The 22,329-nt window shown below is 44.5% G+C and overlaps 3 protein-coding genes and 2 long non-coding RNA genes across 6 annotated transcripts; 2 read left to right on the forward strand and 3 right to left on the reverse strand.

Moving 5' to 3' along the window:
- Positions 1-1,973: 1,973 nt before the first annotated feature.
- LOC4349253 (putative pentatricopeptide repeat-containing protein At3g25060, mitochondrial) lies at positions 1,974-8,505 on the reverse strand. Of its 2 annotated transcripts, XM_066304977.1 has the most exons (5): positions 6,398-8,505; positions 5,997-6,271; positions 5,792-5,927; positions 5,525-5,678; positions 1,974-2,244 (listed from the first exon to the last, which is right to left on the reverse strand). In XM_066304977.1, the coding sequence occupies exon 1, from the start codon at positions 8,446-8,448 to the stop codon at positions 6,403-6,405; it is 2,046 nt and encodes a 681-aa protein (XP_066161074.1). In that variant the 5' UTR covers positions 8,449-8,505; the 3' UTR covers positions 1,974-2,244; positions 5,525-5,678; positions 5,792-5,927; positions 5,997-6,271; positions 6,398-6,402. The 2 variants fall into 2 exon arrangements, with proteins under 2 accessions (XP_066161074.1, XP_015613796.1); XM_015758310.2 differs by lacking the exon at positions 1,974-2,244 and having other exon boundaries at positions 5,328-5,678.
- LOC4349252 (RING-H2 finger protein ATL80) lies at positions 2,422-3,549 on the reverse strand. Its single transcript, XM_015758312.3, has one exon. It carries the CDS (start codon positions 3,372-3,374, stop codon positions 2,607-2,609), a length of 768 nt encoding a protein of 255 aa, XP_015613798.1. The 5' UTR covers positions 3,375-3,549; the 3' UTR covers positions 2,422-2,606.
- On the forward strand, positions 6,512-11,815 carry LOC4349254 (uncharacterized). Its single transcript, XR_010737180.1, has 4 exons — positions 6,512-6,654; positions 6,879-8,498; positions 8,672-8,762; positions 11,439-11,815. It is a non-coding gene; the product is annotated as an uncharacterized lncRNA (long non-coding RNA).
- A 583-nt stretch (positions 11,816-12,398) lies between these two features.
- Positions 12,399-15,967, reverse strand: LOC9270734 (uncharacterized). Its single transcript, XR_001540475.2, has 5 exons — positions 14,380-15,967; positions 13,459-13,783; positions 13,305-13,379; positions 13,040-13,227; positions 12,399-12,885 (listed from the first exon to the last, which is right to left on the reverse strand). It is a non-coding gene; the product is annotated as an uncharacterized lncRNA (long non-coding RNA).
- A 119-nt stretch (positions 15,968-16,086) lies between these two features.
- Positions 16,087-22,070, forward strand: LOC4349255 (uncharacterized). The gene is made up of 6 exons (XM_015758311.2): positions 16,087-16,379; positions 18,986-19,042; positions 20,473-20,538; positions 21,037-21,268; positions 21,375-21,579; positions 21,677-22,070. The coding sequence occupies exons 1-6, from the start codon at positions 16,264-16,266 to the stop codon at positions 21,781-21,783; spliced, it is 783 nt and encodes a 260-aa protein (XP_015613797.1). The 5' UTR covers positions 16,087-16,263; the 3' UTR covers positions 21,784-22,070.
- The last annotated feature ends 259 nt before the right edge of the window (positions 22,071-22,329 follow it).

Genomic DNA, 22,329 nt, shown 5'->3' on the forward strand with positions numbered 1-22,329 from the left:
AAAAGCTTCGAGTTCTAGTGGCAGCTTATAAATTAAAGCGATGCATGATGGTGGGAAGCTGTGGGTTCAGCATGCAGCAATGTGCAGTTTGGGGACAAGCTGGAGCAACAGAAACTGTGTTGGACTCTGGTGTACTCCCTCCGTCCAAAAGAAAAAAAAACTCTAGATTTTCGTGTCTAACGTTTGATCATCCGTCTTATCTTAAAAAAATATAAAAAAAATTAAAAAGACAAGTTATAAAGTATTAATCATGTTTTATCATCTAACAATAATAAAAATACTAATTATAAAAAAAATTCATATTTTTCTTTTTTTTTTGGACGGTGGGAGTATTGGTTCAGAGCTGAGACTTCAGAAACTCTTGTAGTACTGGAGCTCCACTTGCAAAGCTGCATTGCAGTTGGTTAGATCAGGTCTTGGAACCGAAGATTGATTGAATCGAAGAGAACATCTCCATCACGTTCTGTTTGTACCTGATCCAAGAGGGCAACAACCGCTGGTCGATGTTTGTAGTGGTTGCTTAAAAAATAAAGATTGGCAACAACAAAAAGACGCTACTACTCCAGTACTAGCAGGTAGCATAAACTATAAACTACTACTACACCTGTAATTGTGCGGCTGTGCTATTTATTCTTGCATATTATCTTGTATTTTTTGATATATATCTGTGAAGAAATGTCTCAAAAGAGAGGAAGTGCTGTCAAAATTTTTCATTTCAAACTTACTCCTGAAAATTTTGGTCAGACCGAGACCGAGACCGAGACCGAAAAGACCGAGACAGAATTTACCGGTCCTGAGTTTTTTTTGGATGAAATTCGGTCCTGAGTTTTCAAAGACCGAAGACCGAAAAACCGAAGACCGAGACCGAATTTTTCGGTCTGACCGAATGTCCACCCCTACCTTTAAATACGCAAGAAATGGGCAAGCCATAGGTTGGCGGCCGCCGCGCAGCTGGAGGTAGCGTCATTGCCTGATCGCCGTCGCGGCGGACCACCACGGTTTCGTGCGGCGGGCAGCGGCAGGTGGCCGTTGACGACGCCATTTATTTATTTATGCACACGTCTTTCCCTCTCCCTCACGCTCGCTCGTGCCACCCACATGTCTGGTGGCCTCGTGGAGGTACAGCCATGGTTTACACTTCACAAAACCAACAAAAAAAAAAAACAAACCACACTTCTTAGGCCAATTTGACAACACAAACAGTTCAGTTTCTCAATAAGTTAAAAGTTTTAGAAAACCCATCCGGTCCGATTATTGTGTGTGATTTGGTTTTTTAACCTTGAGTACATCTACTAACCAGTGATTCTAACCAGTAAACATGTGATTTTTTTTTGACTAAGGTAAACTAGTATGATCATATTTACGGCTAATTATTCCTTTATCATATTTACGGCTAACTATTCTTAGTGGTATAGCGAGACTTCCGCAGTAACTTCGTCAATCTCAAGATATATTGATTTAATTTCTTAAAGGTACTCATACGGGTAGTACGTGCGTGTCTGCTCGTATATATGAGTGTACACGCGTTTTTAGCGTCTATGCTTGTATTGTGTTTTTTTTTTAAAAAAAATATTTATAACAAATATTTAATATAGTAGTTTTTTTGGGCTCTAAGAAAATCTGTTGGCGCCGTGGCGGTGGAGAGCGCGCCGCGATGGAGACAGCCGGAGAAGAGGCTAGTACTGCGGTTGGTGACTTGTCACACGCACGCTCGCCGCGCCGTCCCGGCGCGGACAGGCAATTATGCGCGGGAGACACGGAATTTTCAGCGGGTCGCCATATTGCTATACTCCCACTGCCACTAGTGACTTTGGACTGAGCTGGCCGCTTGACACGTCGTGTTTACAAAAATCGCTAAGCTACACTCGAGCCGGTGAGCTGAGCTGGACGTCTCCAAAATTTCTACTTCTAAATTGATCGCCAATTATTGGGTGAGGCTAGCACGTATAGTTAGTTAGTAAAAATGGAGTAGGTTTGGGATCTAAGTACGCTTTTGTTTAAGCGCTGTTAGTTGCTTTGATATGATATATGGCTTTGTTCCATGTTGTTCCAATTAATGGAAGACAAAAACCTCACGGTCACATGGCGACTGATGATTATTGTCACTGACCTAACGCCCCTGAGGCAGACCACCCGGCTACTCCACTTCACACGCTCCCTCTTCTCGCATCCAACGGCTGCGGATGCCTCCACGTGGCATGCATCTGCTCAGCTGGGAAGTATCATTACTCTCATGCTGCATAACTGATATAATTTCAGATGGGATTAGTTTGCTAAAATTTGCAAGACACTTAGGTCTAGTAAAAATCTTTTTTTTTTACCCCAACCATAACTGATATAATTTTTTTTTTACAGATTACATCAACAACGACTGTATGTGATGTCATGCCCCCGACAGAAGCTGGAAGGAACCCAAAAAGGTGTAAAAAAAGAATCACAATTCATTCACAAGTTCTAATTATTCTCCTTTCCATTTCTTTTTCTGAAGAAAACTTTTTCAAGAGCTCTCTCTCTACTGACATGTGGGCCATGGGTGGAAAGGAGCAGCTCAACTACCCACACCGACCTGGGCCCCACCCGTCAGGGACACAACCATCCTCCCTACACTACGGCAAGAATCGGCCACCGCCACCGCCGCCGCCTCCGCCGCTGCCGGTGGCGGTGGCGGCGGAGGAGGAGGAGGAGGAGGAGGCGGCGACGACGGCCTCGAGGACTATGGCCTCGCACTTGCGGCAGCGCTTGGGCGGCGAGGGGTCGTCGAGGACGATGGGGCGGCGGCAGGAGGGGCAGGAGGAGTTGGATCGGAGCCAGGTGTCGACGCAGGCGACGTGGAAGCCATGGCCGCACTGCGGCATCACGCGGACCTCCTCCCGCTCGCCGAACTCGGAAAGGCAGATGGCGCACTCGGCGAGCACCTCCACCTTCCCCTCCTCCTCCTCCCCCACCACCGTGCCCCTCGCCGCCGCCGCCGCCGCCACCGCGTCCGCGTACGCCAGCTTCGGCAGCGCCTTCAGCGCCTTCTTCTTCAGCCCCTTGGCGGCGGTCGTCGCCGCCGTCGTCGTCGTTACGCCGCCACCTCCGCTCCCTCCTCCGCCGAAGTGCCCCGCGTGGGCCGGGCTGTGCGACGGGGAGGCGGAGCCGGCGCCGGCGCCGGCTCCGCCGCTGTTGCGGCGGTTACGGGCGCAGCGGGCGACGGCGGCGAGGCCGACGACGCAGATGAGGGCGCAGAGGAGGGCGGCGAGGATGACGACGACATCGGAGCTGACGCCGCCGGAGGGGGGATCGGCGGGCGGGATGCCAGGGATGCGGTTGGGGTTGCTCCCACCGCCGACGCTCTGGAGGAGGCGCCGCGTCGGCGTCGGCGGCCGGAGCATCGCCGGCCGACGGGTGGTTGAGCGGGCGAAAGGGATCGGAGGAGGGGAGGTGGGGGGGAGGAGGTGGTGGTGGTGATGGCGGCCGCGTGGGGGAGGTTGGGAAGGTTAATGATGACGGCCAAGCTAAGCGTCCTACCGAAGCTTTCCGGACGCACGGAAGAGAAGGGAAGGGGTCACCTCGTCTCGTCTCGAGCGTGGCCGCTTCGTGGTGGAGGGTTCTATACTTTTTAGCATTACACCCCTTCGAGTTCATGTATTTTGTATTTCAAAGGTCTTCCTTTTCGATTTTGTCTATTTAAAAATACAATATAAACGCAGACGCTTATAACACACGTACACTCATCCTTATGCGCACACACGTATAGATCGATGAAGTCAGCATGAATGCCTCATTATCGATGGCTAGGTAGCCTATACAACTTAAAGGTGTTTCTTCTTTGGTCACATGGAGAAAAAGGAGGAGAAAATGATGCGACATTTTTTAGTTTTTGCCGATTCCATTTGGTGTAACTATAGGTGAACCTACTTTCAATAACATAATTGTAAATTAGTAATGAGGATTAAAGGCTATAGGTGAAACTTATGTTAGGTGAGTATTCTAAACAAAATGGAATTCTTTGCTAGCTGAACGGTGACGTAGCGCTGGTATCAGGGTCCGTGTCTATCACTAGACTCAATATCATATGACGTTAGACTAGTATTGGGATGGCGTTGTCTCAGTAGAGATAACACCATGTTGAACAGGAAAAGCTATGTGGTTGTGATAGATTTATCCAATATCACTTCTACTAGTACCATGGCCACGTGGTATTGGAGATAGTAGGGAATAATGTTACATCCATATATACTTATAAATACATTCCATTGCTACAATTAAATGGTCTCTATAGTATTGGACATGTTCAGTTGCTAGTTTCACGGCTGTGCCGCACTCAGCACCAACAGTGCTGAACGCACAGAGCGCAGCCGCTGCAGCCGGCTTGCTGAATGACCCATTGCCTAGGATGCATTATCAAGCATGATTTTCAACACTAGGGTGCACAATTCAAATAGATTTACCTTCGATGATCAGAAGGTTACATTGTTTTGTTTTATTCTAGTTTTTCAAGTGGAGAGTTCTAGTGGCCTTGCTTTCCTGTCATGTCCTCTGCTCATAGTCACCAATTGTAAATGCACATGGTAAACTGACAAGATATTCAATTGCATGTGCAATAACATAAAAGGAGGGCCAACCACAGGTAGAAATAACACCAATAAATATGTAATAAATTCCACCTTTGGTAATGCATTTCTATAATCTAGTGGTTTTAACTTCTGTTTTTGGTGCGTTTCGTTGCCACAAACAAAAATAAAGTTTATGTAACCTACAATATAATAATAATTGATAAATATGTTCATGTACTATTTAACAACACAAAAGGTAGGGGCAAACATGGATATGAATAATCTCTACATGGATAGCCCGCAAAATTGAGTCCGTGACAAACCAATAGTTGTTGGTATACTAATTCTACTGAGGATGTAGGTAGGGGTAGTAATGGGCAAGACTCATGGGTCACTCTCATATATTTTTATATGAAAAATATGTAAAAATTAGCTCAACCCATTTTAAATCAAATCTCAAATTTCCTAGATTATAGCTCTTTACCAATCCTAGATATAGGTGATCTCCACAAGAACTGATTGGATATCAAGCTAATGTGGATGGCAAATCAGAAATGTGTTTCATGGTATATACACATGACGAGATTCCAGCATATGACTAGTCGAATGTGTGAGGTACCACCCTTAATTTTCCATCTTTGAAAGGACCACATTTTGGATTGAGGAAGTCATACAACCGATATTTGCTATCCCCACGAAAAGGGGGACAACGATGTATCTGAGCATATCGCCAGCCAATCGCCCATGGACAACCAATTCGGTACTTTTTTGTTAAGGAAAAAAAAAACCTAATATCAATTCGTTTCTTTTCAAATTAGAACACAAAGGTTGGCAGACAGTGAGATGAACCCTGTATGATTACACTGGACACACTAAATCCCACCACGAAATTAATGAATCTTTTATGAAAACACTGCCTTCATCCACCAACCAGATTATTACAGAATCTTGTGAAAGATAAAATGGTCTTCAGAGTTCAGACTCACCTGGGACCGAAACGGGCAATACCACTATACCAGTGGAAACAGAAACAGCATGTAACTACCATGGCTCACACATATGCACAGCAAACCAAACGCCGAATTTCTTCTGGCCACACCCGTAATAAGTCAACGGCGAAGAAACCTTTTTGCTTCCTCCCTGTCATATGCACAGTAGTTAAACACAGAAAAGACTAATCTGAGGCCCCAATCACCACTTCATCAGCACCAGACACCAAACTGCCAAATAGTTTTCTAAGGGCTTGTTGTTACCGGTGTAGCGTTGCGAACTGGCCATGCTGGATGCTGCTCCCACATGGGGCAGGTGCAGTGCAGCGGTCTTGGGTGATCATCCTACTGGGGAAAAAAGCAAGTGTCCTAGACCGCAAACCACTCCAACCAACGCGACCTGCGCGCAAAGTCCAACGTTATCACGATCTGTCTGGGCCACCACCACTTCCCCCCGCGAGATTCGTACCGATCACGGCGACGCGCGCGCCCCAGCGGGTAGGAAGCAAAAGCCTTTGCCGCCACCTCCCGGGTCGTTTTCGCCGCGACAGATGACGCCCGCGGCCGGGAATGGCGAAGGCGACGGGCACCGCACCACTACCACGCCGCCGGGTCCCCCGTGACGGACGGACGGACGTGGCCGCCTTGCGTGGCTGAACTTCTTCTGATGGTCCCCGCCTAGGGGGATCAGTTGGGTATACATACAGCAACACGCATCCTCTTGCCATGCTGGTTCTCGGTAGCCTGCACAACAAAAGCGGCAATAGCCAATAGGGGTTACAGTGAACTTATCTTGCTGCCTTGCTACCTAAGTACTATGTAAATAGTGGGTGGTCTCGCTGGTGGTCAAAATTCAGATGAAACTGCTACCTTCATCACCAGTAATCTCTGCAGGAGCAGACTCCGTCTTTGAAATGGTGGAAGCGTTTGGCGTCTCGCACTACGATCTCCCGGTCCGCGATCTTCGAGATGTACTTGATGGCATCATGGCAATCACCACAGACCCTGAGGTTCTTTATGATCACAAGCCTTGTTCCTGGGCCTGTGTTCAGCAAACCGAAGGCGATGGCCAGCCTCTCGCTGTGGTAGCTGAGCTGCTGTTCCTTCACTTCCTCCTCCAGATCGTGGTACACAAACTCTGTTCTCGGAATGTAGCCCATCTTCCTCATCTCTAAATCAAGCTTTGCCACCTTACTTACGATCTCTTCACGCTGAGGATGGCTCTGGTCTTCCATCACGAACACGTGGCGTGTTCCGCGTATCTCTATTGAGCTACAGCCAGGCATCTTCTTGCTTCCAGAATCTTTCATTAGCTTTCTAACTTGTCTGACTTTGTCCCATTTCTTTGTAGCAGCATAGAGATTTGAGACCAACGCAAGAACGCCAACATCGTCAGGTTGCAATTCAAGGATATTGTCTGCTATACTTTCTCCAAGCTCCAGCTTCTTGTTATTCAGACAGCCTGAAAGTAGAGCAACCCAAATGGCAACGGTTGGCTCAGCTTTCATTGATGTGAGCAGGTCACTGGCTTCTTCCACAAGACCGGAACGTGCTAAAAGATCAACTAGACAGACATAGTGTTTCTCAGCAGGTGTGATCTTGAAGTGATTAACCATGCGACCAAACCATAGTTTCCCTTCCTCCACAAGACCAGAATGGCTTAGAGCAGACAAAAGAGAAGCAAATGTGGCATGATCTGGTCTCATTCCAGTTTCGTTCATTTCTTGGAACAAAGTGAGCGCATCCTGGCCTCGTCCATGAGCACCACAACACGCAATCATGGCATTCCACAAGATCAAGTCTCTATCACTGATCATGTTGAAAAGCATCTGTGCACTTGCTAGGGAGCCGCATTTTGAGTACATATCAATGGCTGCTGTACCGAGGATACAATTAAAATCAAACCTCCTCACGATGAAACCATGTACTGACCTCCCTAGCTTCAAGAATCCAATATTTGAGCAAGCTAGCAGAGCACTAACAAGTGCTCCTGAGTCAGGCTGAATACCAGAAGCCTGCATATTTCTGAACAACCGAAGTGCCTCATCCGATTGCCCATTCTGTGCAAAACCTGAGATCATCGCGCTCCATGAGACATCATTCCGGTGCACCATCAGACCAAAAACTCGGCACGCCACATCAAGTAGTCCATTCTTTGCATACATATCCACGAGGCTTGTTGCAGTAACAACATCCATCCTCATTCCATGCCGTAAGAGATGCCCATGAACTGAAGCTCCCATTCGGACATTTCTGGCTGCTGTGCACGCTTGTATAACCCCAATCATGACCACCTCATCTCCCTTCACACCATCCTCCCTCATCCTCCTGTACATCTGAATCGCATCCAGTGGCTGTCCAGCACTCACGAAACCAGCAACCATGGTGCTCCAGGTGACGCGGTCCCTCCTCGGCATTCGGACGAACACCTTGACCGCGTCGCCCATGGCGCCCCATCTCGCGTAGAGGTGGAGCAGCGACGAGCAGACGAAGACGTCGTCCTTGTACCCGGCGTCGAACGCGCGGTCCCTGACGGACTCCCCGCCGCGAAGGTCCCCGAGGCGCGCGCACGCGGAGAGCGCGAGCGTGAAGGTGGTGCTGTCGGGGCGCGCGGCGGGCGGGAGCGCGCGGAAGACGCGGAGCGCGGATGCCGGGGAGCCGCGGCGGGAGTGCGCGGCGATGATGGCGTTCCACGCGGCGATGGAGGATGAGGCGGCGGTTGCGGTGAGGGTGGACTCCGCGGCGGCGAGGTCGCCAGCGCGGGCGTAGGCGGCGGCGAGCGAGGAGATGAGGGTGTGGGAGGCGGAGGAGGAGACGATGAGGAGGGCGTGGAGGCGGGCGAGGGTCCGGGCGGAGGCGGAGGCGGCGGCGGAGGAGGAGAGGAGGCGGCGCGGGTCGTCGAGGAAGACGGGGAGATGCATGTGCTTAGCGCCGGAACGACGGATCGGTCATCGAGGAAGAGCGGCAAAAGGTGCGGCGGATAAAATCGATTTGCTGCTGTCATATATAAACGTGTTTATCAATGTCATAGTATGTTAATTATGTTTAGATTATAGTATTATAATATATGGATAATCAGTTTCGTTATAAATTTTATCGAAAGTTGTCAGTATCATCTGACACCGACCCTCCCTTCTACTGTAGATCTACCTCTGGGCAGTCGAAGAAGGTGGCGGAGGATGACAGGTCGAGGGTGAGTAGATGGCGCAGCGGCGCGGATTTGACGATCGAATCGGTATGTTGCAAAATGAGTACCTTATTCATTTGAGTCTCTTTTTTTTTTGCGGGAACATATAGCTTTATTGATTAAGTAATAGGATTACACTCTTATTGCAGTACATGCTTAACACAGGACGGGGCATGATCGCGCCAAACCGCGTAATGTGCCGTCCGTTTAGCAAACTGAGCAAGTTCATAAGATACCCTATTGCACTCTCTTTTGCTGGATTTTTCACATTTTGGTCCTTTTAAAAAACTTATTTCGCAAATAGACCCCTGAAAAAACTTATCCCAGAAATGGTCCTTTTTGGGGCGCCAGAGTGGCTGGCGCCGTCATCCAACGGGACGGCGCCAGCCTCTCTGGCGCCGTCCTCCTGCCACCGTGGCGCACGCGAACCGACGTGGCAGGAGGAGGGCGCCAGCATGGCTGGCGCCGCCGCCTCTATTCCTGTTTCTCTGTATGGAGTTGCAACGGTGTCATTTTTATTTTATTTTTGATGTTTTTTCACACTCAGGATCACGATACAACCAACCACAAAAAAATTTAAACTCGAACTACCACTTAGCTAAGTCTGAAAATATCTAGCATACCACTTAGTCTACTTTGCACCTTCACTAAAATTAGACCATAACTCCTTTAGTAAAACTCTTTGATCAACATGTTAAACATAATGCACTCTACCACTATATGAAATTACTTAATCTAATTCAAAATATAACCACATGAAATGACATATATAAGTTAAACAGTACATAGAGATGCAATTTTTTTATTTTTATTTTATTTTTTTGATATTTTTTCACACTTAGGAGAACATAGGAACCAACCGTATAAAAAATAAACTCAAACGGACAAAATATGTGACATGTAGAATTTTCCAAAACTCTACCGAAACGGACAAAATATGTCATCTATTAAAATAGGCGTAACTTTCTCATACGGACTCGGAATCAGGCAAATAATATATGCACGGACATCTACAGAAAAAGTTACATCCGATTCTCCCCGCTTTGTCGGGTTCGGCGATATTAAAACCTCCAAATTCCGTTTGCAAGATTGTGTTTTCGAGGAGAGAAGTTTTTCGGTGGAGCTTTGGAAAATTCCACATGCCACATATTTCGTCCGTTTGAGTTTATTTTTTACATGGTTGGTTCCTGTGAGTTCCTAAGTGTGAAGAAAATATCAAAAAAATAAAATAAAAATAAAAAGGTTGCACATCTCTCTCCTCTGCACTAGTTCGGAGAGAGGAGAGGAGAGGAAAAATTCTACATGTCACATATTACGTCCATTTGAGTTCAATTTTTTTATGGTTGGTTCTTGTGTGTCCCTAAGCGTGAAAAAAATATCAAACAAATAAAACAAAAATAAAAAATTTCGGGGGGGGGGGGGGCGCCAGCCACTCTGGCGCACTCCCCCTAGCCACCTCAGCATCGCCCCGCCACGTCGGCAGGGGGACGGCGCCAAAGAGGCTGGCGCCGTCCTGTTGAATGACGGCGCCAGCCACTCTGGCGCCCCAAAAAGGACTATTTTTGGGATAAGTTTTTCTAGGGGTCTACTTGCGAAATAAGTTTTTCAAAAGGACCAAAATGTGAAAAATCCAGCTCTCTTTTGCTAGGATGCACACGCACCATCTGAAGAGTTGCCATTGCTCGCCGAAGCTTCTCTGATCTGAAAGGACCATTGCGATCTGTCTTGTACTTTGCTAGTCAGCCTTGTTGCTACCATTGCACAGTCCATTTCCAATTCGACCCGCATTTTTAGGCCTTCGCAACACGCCAGGATTTCCGCTTCCTCCGCAGCCTTGCATTGCCGAATGAATTTCCACGACGATAGCAGGGCTTGGCCTTCAGAGTTCCAGAGATATGCCGTGAATGCACCATCAACGTTGATCTTTGCCCATCCTGTTGGCGGCGCCTTCCAAGGTGTTAATCTTCTTTGACCCTCTGCTGCTCTCAGGCTTTGGATGCGTGCGGCTGGTCATTGTAGAGAGCTGTCTGCTTTGCCCTTTAAATCACTTGTTTTTTTGTCGGATGAGCAGCAGTTTCTCTGCATAGTTTTGCAGGAACTGGACAGAGCCATCTACCGAGCTGTTGCCTTTGCCATGAAAAGAGTCATTCCGCCAAATGAGATCCTCTGCAGTCACTGCACCCCTACCATTGTCACTGACATATGGGCCCGGAGGTCATTGGGCCCACATGTCAGTGACGATGGCACTCTGCAGTCGACTGCAGAGGAACTCAATCCCATTCCGCAAGTGCCATGCTCGCCGTAGCAACATGAGGGTAAGTGATATCATCTGCGGTTCTGCACTTCTGCATGATCCAGCAAGAGAAGTAACCAATCAGGTTCGGCTTGCACAAATTCACTTTCCGGCGCTGTGGCATGGCACATTGGCACCCATCCTCCTGAGCAAATCCACATATTTTGCACGTCGGCCTTTTTATGATGCGTCGGCGACTTGTGTGGCCAATCTGAGTTGCTGATCAGGTAAGTTTAAGTAACTAAGTATATTGTGTGGATGTAGATTGGCAGAACATACTTGTGGCACTTGTTTACCTTCACGTCGATATAACATATTTTACGTCCTTTTTTTATTATTCTGAACAGGTATGTGTCCCTCCTGAGGATTGTACAATTTATTCTAATCTGAGCGGTTATAAACATCTAATGCATTTTTTTTTGTCTAAACAGGGAATGTGATTTCAACAATTTATGAAGAATCTGGTTTCCTGTGCTATGTCGGAATGTGGGTACATTTTGATTAGGGATGCAAGCGGGGCTGACAAGAGGGTTTTTTTGTCCCGCTTATTCCACTTCTAGTTCATTTTTTCTTCTAAATTTTGTACTACCATGCGGGAAATAGACTAACAAGCGGGTTTTTATGCGGGTAGCGGGACTACCCACTTGCATCTCTAAATTTGATTTAGTAAGGACATGCTTACAATCTGCTTGATCCCTCAGTTAGCACAATCTTAATTTCCTTTAAATAATCTTTGGATAATGCCTTGATTTCCTGTTATATTTTTTTACTGTGACCAGTACATAATAAAGCTATTTGTTTCCACAAATCTTTGAACAGAACTATAAGTTCTTTTTTATACGAATATCGTGGTATCTCCGACGAACATTATAGTAGACGAAACAATTTGTGTATTATCTGAACTTTGCATAACAAACAAGTTACCTATTTACTCCCTCGGTTAAATGCATTCCATTTTCTGCTATTTGTACTGTTGGGTGGCTGCTGAATATATATTTTTCCTTTTATCTCTTCATAAAAGAGAATAAAGTTTCTGTATAATTTATTTAAGGCAGTTCCCAACTCACACATATCATTGTGTGAACATATATGTCGCAGTGTCCGAATGGATTAAAACTGAATATCTGTGGTGTGCTAACTGCATTAGAAGTGAAACATGAAAAATTCTTGAAAGCAGTAGGATTGTTTAGTTTTTTTTATTATCAAATTGAACTGATAATAATTTCTTGCTTATTCTTTAAATATGGATATAATTCCACACTACTGCATTAATAGTCACTTAAGTTGTCCCATTTAACTATCCTAGTAGCATGCCAGTGCTACCGCTACGGCAACATTTATACAAGAAGATGCACGTGCACATATGCAGAAATGAATTATAACCATTCCGATAAAGAAGAAAGAAGCAAATTGTCTTTATACAAAACCACATCGTATACCCATCAGCTGTATTTGTCTTTCTAAATAACCCAAAAAATTGATATTACATACTGAAATTCCAGCATTACAGTAATGAGATGTCAATTTCAACCTAACCTACAGAATTACAGAACCCTACCACTTTACAGAATTACAGAATTTTCCTGTCAAAAAGTTTTGGCTGTTGTTTTTTCACATTTCTCAGCATGTTTGATCTCTGAAGTTTGGCGCTGCCTGCTTGAATCCTTCTTTGGCAACCATGATCAGATTTAAATGCCACAAGGAGTAGCAATTTCATCTAAGAAAATATTTTGCACATGAGAAATCAAAAATTATAAAAGGATTAGGATGAACACCTGAGCAAGAGCGTGTGTCTCTTGCTCTTCCTCCAACACACCATATATTCAACATCAGCTTAAGCCTCCCTTATCCTAATAATTTCTTCGATTGAGCATGTCTCTACAAGAAACAAACCAAAATTAAGGCATGTGAGGCCTTTTTCACCAGACAATGACCATCGGTTTTCTTCCGATGCATCCATTTTATGCACCAATGGGGATCTTCTTCCTCAAACATCAAAGGAGGGGAAATTAGCTTCCAGCAGAATACTCACCTTTGCTTTAAGATGTACCCTGATCATCTCCTCATTTAAAAGATGATTATAGGACAAACTTGCACTTATATACAGACTAGTCAGCATGCACGTGGAATCCACGTTACTAAACAAATTTGTGAAAATGTTGAATGTCCCATCTGAATCTCTATTTAGAAAGAGGCTTGAAAGCAGTGCACCATAACCACCTACAACCACCCAATTCTTTACATCAATAGAAAGTAATAGGTAAAATTGATGATAAAATGCACAAGAGCCATTGCACCTCCGTTAACGTTAACTTTTGCAGGATCAAGTCCCAACTTCTTGCAGCAGTATGCGTACTGAGAAGCAAAAAAACCTATGTACAAGAGCAAATAAATATTACCATGCAGATCTGTTGTCTGGTGGAGAAACTCCATGAATGGATGAAAGTATACCTCATTAATCTCGAAAAGGTCAACATCATCTATTTGAAGACCAGCAGCTTTCTGCGGCAACAGCAGGACCAACACCCATTACAGCTGGGTATATGAAATCGCACATTCGTGCAACTATGACCATCCTTTTATGAACAGTGTGTAAAAAAAAAATCTGCATGTCTAATTCTGCAAGATGGCATTACACATCTTCCCCGTTATAAGTGAACTTGCTAATGTAGAAGCAGAGTAAAAATAGCACGAACAGCTCGCTTGGCAGCTCTGTCTGCGCTGGTCAATGTTGATCAGAATTCAAGATCGATCCAGCAAGCATTCCCTCTCCTTGCTGGATTTGAAAATGGAGGTTGTAACTAACCCATGCAAAGTGTAAATGTTAGCCAAAAAAAGGTAAATTAGCAAACATGCATGTACTAACTCTGAGATTTACAGGAAGAGTATTACTATGAGAACAACCTGCTTTCTGAAAGCAAATAATTAGCTTGCTAGAAAAGTAAGTGTTCGTAAATCATCTACCTTACTTCATATTGTGAGGTAGTTACGCAAATTCAAAGTGCAATTTATCGAAGTGTATAGAATTAGGTATAGCAGTGGAAGTGTGTAATCAAGAGGATTTTCTTAATACTGTTTAAGCTGACTTAAAGATCATTTTTACAATACAAAGCAAATATTAAATAGATTATGTGAAAGCTATGAAGTTGTGGTGTAACATATGGAAAACAGAAACAAAATAGTTTTGGTAATGGTACAGGGTAGCATCATCTGAATGTCAAGCAAAGCAAGCAACATATAGCTTAGTTGTAAAAAGAGTGGATTCCCATCAGTTTAAGTGTAATATTGCTTATACACAGGTAGTTTCAAGGTTTGCTAAAACCTAGCTAGTTGAACATAGAAAAAAGGTAACTGATATTTTCCAACACTCACAAATTCAGCATACCACCAACTTCCAGATTAGCTCAAAACCTGTAGAAGTAATATGAGAGAATCAATGTTCCAATTTTTTTACTTGCTTCATTCATTGTTGCCGTCAACCTCTGATATCCTTAAAACAGTTGGATCACTGTTGGATTGGTGAAAGCCAGAAATAAAGGCTCCCCGAGGACACCCAACATTTGCTCTAGTTCGAGCTTAGTGTTTTCTATATTTTGGATTTCCTGAGGTGTTAATGGAACAAAAACAAAATACCAGAAGATTCAAAGCTTATCTTCATCATATATTTTATTATGGGTAAAGCAAATCTGTCTTCTACTAAAACTGCACATAGTATTATCAGCATGTAAGTTATTTGAAGGAGAGTAAGTAAAAGAACTGAAAAGGATCGGATTAAGTTAAGGTTTCAAATTTTATGTAAATTAGAATGGTTCTAAATATAGTGAAGGAAGAATGGAATACAGAGAAGGATGCATATGGCCATATGGGTTGTGTTTTACTGTCTTACCATTTAATTACTCATTGGCAACTTCTCTTATGCCTACTCTTACACTACTATATCAAGTGGATATTGGGATAAAATTACAATCCACTTATCATTACCCAAGTTCAGCAAGTAGCCACAGCCAGAACATTAATTCTTCTTAGCTGGGGATGAAATACTTGTCTCCCTTGATGCCACAGACAACAGCTTCCAGAAGAATCAACCTAATCCCCCAGTTTTTTTTTTTCACATGCATGTTCTTGTCAGCTAGGGTGTTAGTTTTAATATTGTCGAGGAGGCCAGTTTAAGATGGATGAAGTAGAACTGCCCAATAAAGGAATATATTTTCTGTTGCTGCTTACGGGAGAAGACAATCAATCCATATGAACAGGAGTAAAAATTCCAGTGCCAATTGAAAGTTTTCATTTAGGAAGCAACTAGTATTTTTGCAGCACAACTATTATTCAGAATATCATTCAAGAGTACCCCATTCGGTTGTAGAGAATGAGCTGCCATGTACTCCTAGTGTCTAACCTTGGAAGTTGGGGTAGTAGTATCAACGATTTGTGCAGTCAGTACAGTAGAAGTCAAAGAGCCAACATGTTAAATTAAAGATGAGTAGAAAACAAAAACAAAAAAACAAAATCCTCATCTAATAATCTTAACAGATGCTCCCACAATCCCACAATATCACCATCTAAGCATTGAGGCAAAACAATAATCATTATTTCAACCAGGAGCAATTTGATCAGATCATGCACCGACGCTGAACGTTTCGATCCCCGCGGGAATTCTCGCTCCCTCGGTCTCGGAGGCGCAAGTGCGGGAGCGGGAAGGTGGACGGCGACGAGAAGAGGAGGAGGAGAGAGCGAAGGCAACGCCGTCGATGGCGACGAGGGGGGAGAGGTGGACGGGTGTCTCGTCTTCTCACGGTGGTGGGGATGAGGAGGGGATGCTAATATGCTATTTTGCGGCGGGGATGGGGAGGAGGCGGCGCCGGCGCTCGCGGGAGAGTAGGCGGAAGCGGCGGGATGGTGCGCGGCTAAGTTGAGGAGCCGGATATGGGGGCGCTGATGGATAGGAGGAGGCGGAGGCGGCGAGGGGATTCGAAGCGGCGGCGGGGTGTATTTCGAAATATTATTTTTTTAAGGTTTAATTTGTAAATATGTATTTTAAGAAGGTTCCCGTTATCTCTCCCTTTCCCCCTTTTTTTCGCTGTCTAGGGTTTGCGGCGGCGGCGCCCGCTCACCTCCTCGCCGGCCGGACGGCGCGAGGAGGAATCTCTCCACCCCCACACTCCTCGCGCCGGTGCCCCTCCCTCCCCCTCCATCCTCCTCGCGTTTCGCTTCCCCTCTTCGCACTACTCCGACTCCCAGCCGGAAGCGCCGGTGTCGATGGCGGACGATGCCGGTGCCGGTCGCACTCGCAGTCGCAGGGATCCTTCCGATCGCCCTACGCGTTCAGGCCAATTTCTAATCAGGGCTTTGCTACGAGGCGAATTGGAGGAGCGGTAATTTTCCATTCTTTATTTTTCTTTTAAATCTCCTCCATGCTCTGTCGTTGTTTTTTCCCTTACAATGTTGTTGTGTAGGAGTAGTTTTTTTTTAATTGGATTCATAACATTATAAATTTGCATGTTTTAAAAAATAATAACATTATAATAATTCATATAATCGAAACAATGCCACTAAAACTCCTATGAAAGCCAAATGGGAGCGGTTGGGTAACTCCGAGGCGCTCAACGGATCTTGCCGTCGTGCCATCCAGGCCCCAACAGGTGCCCTCAGGCTGAGATATTGAACTATATGCTACTTTTAGATGTGGCAATTCTAGGGGGAGTTCCTGTGCCCAGCACCTCAAAAATCATATTTTTTAGCTATTCCATTCCTTCAACACCCCTTCTGGTCCTTTCCAGTTTCCATCCCTCTCATCGCATTCCTCCTGTGTTTCTAGGGATCTCTGTCTCAGACCTTTCTCCAAAAATCAACGGTATTGTCATTCAAAACCCTCCCAACCGCGTCTGGTATCCTATATCGCTCTGGGCATCTTCCGCACCTAGGTTGCAAGTTAGAATGTGGCAAACTATATGATTTTGGTGGGGGCAGATAGTTTGCATGGAGCAGTGTTTCAGTTCCATAGTTCGTTAATTCAGGCAGCTTGGCCAGAGCAGCATTCGACAACATCTTCTCAACTCTGTCAGGAATTACAATGGATATCGCTTAGCAAAAGGCCTCTACGCTTGCCCTAAATGTGCCACCAACAACCCGCTCTCCGCCCCCCCCCCCCAAAAAAAATTTTTTTTTTCATGGAGCTCCCTCATTAGGAACAAGAAATTATCGCGAGGCTTTACTCTCCTCACCAACCGTCCCTCCTCAAGCCCATGCTCCTCCTCGGAGAAAACCGATGCTTCTGCTCTGCTGCTGCCTCGCTACTGACCACAAGGTTAAACACTGTAGAGATCCAGTTGTGTGCACCGCCTGTCGTTGCCCTGGCCACCGGCAGGACAACTGCCCCTCCTTTGTTGCTTCAAACTTTCCTTTCGGGGGATCTGCAGTTGTTGCTTCCACGACCTCTTCCTCCGCCAACCTCTTGCCTCTGACTCCCTCGCCTCTGCGCCTTCGCCACCACCCTCGCCACCACCGCAACCTCGCTACCCCTCTTCCACCCGCTTCTCGGCTAAGTGGGTCCGCAAAGCCAAACAAGCACAACAGCAGTGACGGATCCCCTCTGCTCCCTTCCCAAAATCCATCCAATCTACTGCCATGCAACCCTCCTTGGCTCCGTCTCTCTCCCTAAATTCCTTGCTAGCCTTTGCTTTTGAAACCCTAACAGATGAGGAGCTTCTCAAGTTTCTTGCGGTAGAAGTTCTGGAGGTCGCTATCCGCTCCAATGTGGACCACCATGCCGTTAACAGGGAGGCAAGAAAGGGAAAGGCTATTGTTCATGCATGTGCGCCTCCTGGTGGCCCCTCATCCCCTTCCTGGGATGTGTTTATTTCCCAAGGTACCTCGACTGCTCTGTGATCCTCATCCCTTGACATTCCTCTGATCTCCTTTTCCCCTCCACACCCTGCTGCTGCTGCTGGAGGTATTGTTCATGCTGGATCTAGAGGTAGCGGATCTGGATCTTTGAAAGAATTAGAATCTGGAGATTCTGTTTCGGATGACTCCAATGCCCCCACTCATCCTAGAGGACCGGGTACTCCGGAACCGGTCTCGAGCTAAGCGGATGCCTTGGGGATTACTAACTTTGTGGATGTTTTTTCCCCGTACTCGGATATGAGACTTGGTAGTCACTATGCTTATGCTTTCATGGTCCCCTCTTCTCATCCCCCGGCTGGAAACATTTGCAGCGCGATGAGGGAATACCTACCTGACATGCATTTCTCCCTTCATGCCTTTTGTCATGGTGCTATGATGGTTCATTTCAATTTGTTGCAAGACAGAGAGGTTACTGCTCCACGCCCAACTTCACGTCCCCCACACATCCCATCCTTAGGCCTTAGCTATGCCGGGCTGCCAGCAAGGGCGTCAACGGAGCAAGCGGCAGTGGACGACGGGTCCAGCGTTGGCGACACAGCATGGAGGGAGGAGGGCGATGGACGTGCCGTTGGGTGGCCAGCTCTATGGGCCCATCCTGCTGGAGTTCGGGATGCTTCCGGCACGTTCCTCGCTCGATTGGAGTTCATCTCTGCAGCGGGTGGAGCTCGCCGCTACAGTGGGTGGCTGGCTTTGACCTTGGGTGTTGGTCATCGCCGGCAAGCTGTCGATCCTCCACACCGGCTTTATTTTTCTCTTTTTTTTCTTTTCTTTTGTTTTTCTTTTCTTTCCCTCCGTGTAAATTCCTTTTCCAGGGGTGCTTTCGTTCGTATGAAAAAATAGTAAACAAAAACACTTGATAACATGGAACAAACGTATGGCATGGCATGGAACCACTTTTGAGAGTATTGCAGTAGCATCGATCTAATTATATGAATTATAATGTTATTTTTTGAAACGGTAAAATTTATAATGACATGAATCCAATTAACCCTTTTTTGTTACAGTTTTGCTTTTGTTTCAAGCTGTAGCAACTGACACATTTTCTCTTTCCTCGCATTCTGTTGATGAATCACAGCACTGCAGACGCAAGGTTTATCCCACTTACACCAATAATGGAGGATCTATTTGTCAGGTATGCTTATTATCATGTCTTTCCTATATTTTTCTTGGCTAGCTTAATGCTCGTGTGTTGCAACAGATTCTAAAAAACATTCATTGACATAAATTAAAATCATAAACAATATATTACAATTGGGCATAAATAATGAAGGAAATATAAATATAGAAATAATAACATGAAACTACAAATAACTTTGGCCGGAATAATAATTCAATATCAGAAAAATTATATAACTAAATCCCCATTTTTTTTTTCATTTAGCTATAAATAATTCAATACAGAGGAAAATTATAAGTTACAATAATTTTTAGTGGATCAAATAGTGTTAAAACTAATAGAGTAAATTTCAGAAAACTGCAACTTTAGTGACAAAACTATCAGTTTGCTGCAACATTAGCGACATGTTTCAGTTTGCTGCAACAATAGCATATGAAATTATCACAAAACTGCAACTTTTACGTTATATGTACTGTAGCATCATATAACGTAAAGTTGCAGTTTTGTGATAATTTCCAACGCTATTATTGCAGCAAACTGAAACATATCTCTAATGTTGCAGCAAACCGATAGTTTTGTCACTAAAGTTGCAGTTTTCTGAAATTTTACTCTAAAATTGTAAATAAAAAACAACTGAAATTAGCTATAAACTGAAAAAACCTATTTTAGCTGATAGATGAAAATATGATCCATCAATTCTGAACGGGTGTTCGTTTCATTGAGATAAATTAAAATTTTCTTGTTCTATTCATATTCCTATTGTCTCTATTATATGAGTGATCTAGGAGCATGGTATGGCTAGACTAGGAAGGAATAGCATTGTTCATCGTCTTCCTTAGCCGAAGGCAAGTAACAAAATAGGAGGGAAGATGGGTATCGGTGCTCGGGTGACCAAACGGCGATGAGGAAACGATGTGACTCGTATATAGATGGTAAAGGCTGGGAACAAGAAAACCAGAACAGTAGGAAACACATCTGGCAACGACATGGTCCCGATAGAGAGAGAAATGGCAACAGCAAGCTTGTGGTGAACACGGTAGGGTGAGTGCGTCAAAACGTGTTCTCGGTCGAGGGGGTCTGTTTTCCTTGAACGTGTAGGAGGGAGGGAGCGCAGGGGAGAAGAGGGGCGCTAGGAGGAGGGGTGATGGGGAAGAGGGGCGCCTAGGGAGGAGAGGGGGCACGGGGGGAGGGGGAGCATGTGCAGCGAGAGAGAGATGGGGACGCCGGGAGGAAGGCGGAAGCGGAGACACACGGGAGGGAGGGAGGGATAGACGAAAGAGATAGGGGGTAGAGAGGGAGGCGGAAGCGAAGACACGCGGGAGGGATGGACGAAAATCGATCTGCAACATATTTAATTAGGGATGAACTAAATAATTACTTGTGTTCAAATTTTGCTTGTCCTTATTATTTTCAATCACTTTATCTAATGGTGTTACGCTTGTCAGCGGCATTGAAGAGATTCCCGAAGACACTTCTGTGCATCACCAGCAAACTGATGAGCCACCACCATCGTAAGCCTCGTGCAAGATCTCTTAATCAATTTCATAACTATTTATCTATTTGTATTATTAGACTGATTATGGTGCTATGAAATATAAATGTCGTATGATTTGCCTTCTGGTAGGTATGTGTAGTTGTTTTTATCTCTTGTGAATGTGTGAAAACTTGCCTTGTATATGACTAGCATTTTCTACCTTCTTCTTTAACCTTAATCTTGATGAACAACAAAAGAGTGGTGATTTCATCAATATCTGAGTTGCTAAAATACTGTTTGTTATGTTACATGCTTGTATATTTGCATGAGCTCTAAATTTTACGAATATTACTTCTTAAATATTGCTTGCTTATATACAAGCATATATACATGTTCTAGTTCTAAATTTTATATGTAAAATTTATTCATTTAATGCCTATATACCTGCACAGTGCTAAAAAATCATTTATGTATGGTCTAAACTTTACAAATGATACTGTATTGATTGTTATAATATGTAATACCATTGCCACAGCTACAACACCATTAGGAGGGGTGAAGGCACATTAATGGCTGAACTGCGTGAGGCTACGGAGCAACTACGTTTGTCTTTCTATGCCAACACAGATGAAGAAACTCGGGCACAAATGAAACAGTTTTGGGATGAAGAATTCAATGCAATATCTGAAGAAGCAACTATTGAGAGAGGTTTAGAGTGGATGCGGGCGGAGGTTGTTGAGGCATTCAGTACACACAGTGGGGCTAATGTATGTATTTGTTTATATTATATATAGAAATCACTGCTTCCATTTTTATATTATATATAGAAATCACTGCTTCCATTGTTCAATTTTAATTTAGAATGTTTTCCAGGTGGTTGAATATGAGCTTGAAGATATTTCTCACCAGTGTTTGATTTTTGATGATTGTGCCAAGTCTTATCATCATTACAATTTCATAATGAAGTCGAAGTGTCCTGATTCTCATTTGGAGGGTTCTTGTCTCTTTTTTGCTGAAGTTAAAGTTGTGGATGGAGAGAAACACTATTTTTGCTGTCCCCTACAACCTGATGACGACGGTATTTACATTACTTATATTTATTGTTTATCTCATATTTTTGTCACTTAAATTTTATATATTTGGAATCATTAGCAAATTAATTAAATTCTGATTAGGTCATTGTCACGGATGCCAAAACTCTGGAATTGATCTTAAGCATCCTTCAGACGGTGGCTACGAGGAGGGCAACGCTGACTCTGGATTCCCTTTTGATCCAATTTAATTTGATGGATGAAAATTCAGAAATATGTACTAAATTGAGCAGCGCCTGAATTGAGTTGTGTAATGAATGCTCCTACATAAACCTTGTGTTCATGTTCAAACTGGCTATTGGTATTGTGTTTTATTCGGTAGCATTAGCAATCTATTAGCAATATGTTGCATGTTCGTGTCTGGAGTACGTGCGAAATGCTCATGGGCATGACTATTATTTCTTACGTGTGAAATGCTTGTATTGTAAGGTCGCCAGGTTTGTGATTGAGATGTCCATCCTTGCACCCTGTTCCTGCATACACGGTAATTTGCAGAGATGCCCTTGGCTAGAGTAGAATCCACTTTGCTGTCCGAAATATTCTCATTAGTTTGAAATGTCCTATTGCTGTTTTTGATTCTTGTATTTGTAGAGATGCCCTTGGCTAGAGTACAAATGTGCAATTACCTTGCTAATTCCAAACTTTGATGATTTCTTCAGCTTGATCGTAGGGGGAAATAGGCTCAAAAAATGTCTACAGTCAGATATATGCTTTTGGCTGCTTAGTGTTGGATCCTT

The sequence above is a fragment of the Oryza sativa genome, chromosome 10 (genome assembly GCF_034140825.1).
Source record: "Oryza sativa Japonica Group chromosome 10, ASM3414082v1".
Classification (NCBI taxonomy): domain Eukaryota; kingdom Viridiplantae; phylum Streptophyta; class Magnoliopsida; order Poales; family Poaceae; genus Oryza; species Oryza sativa.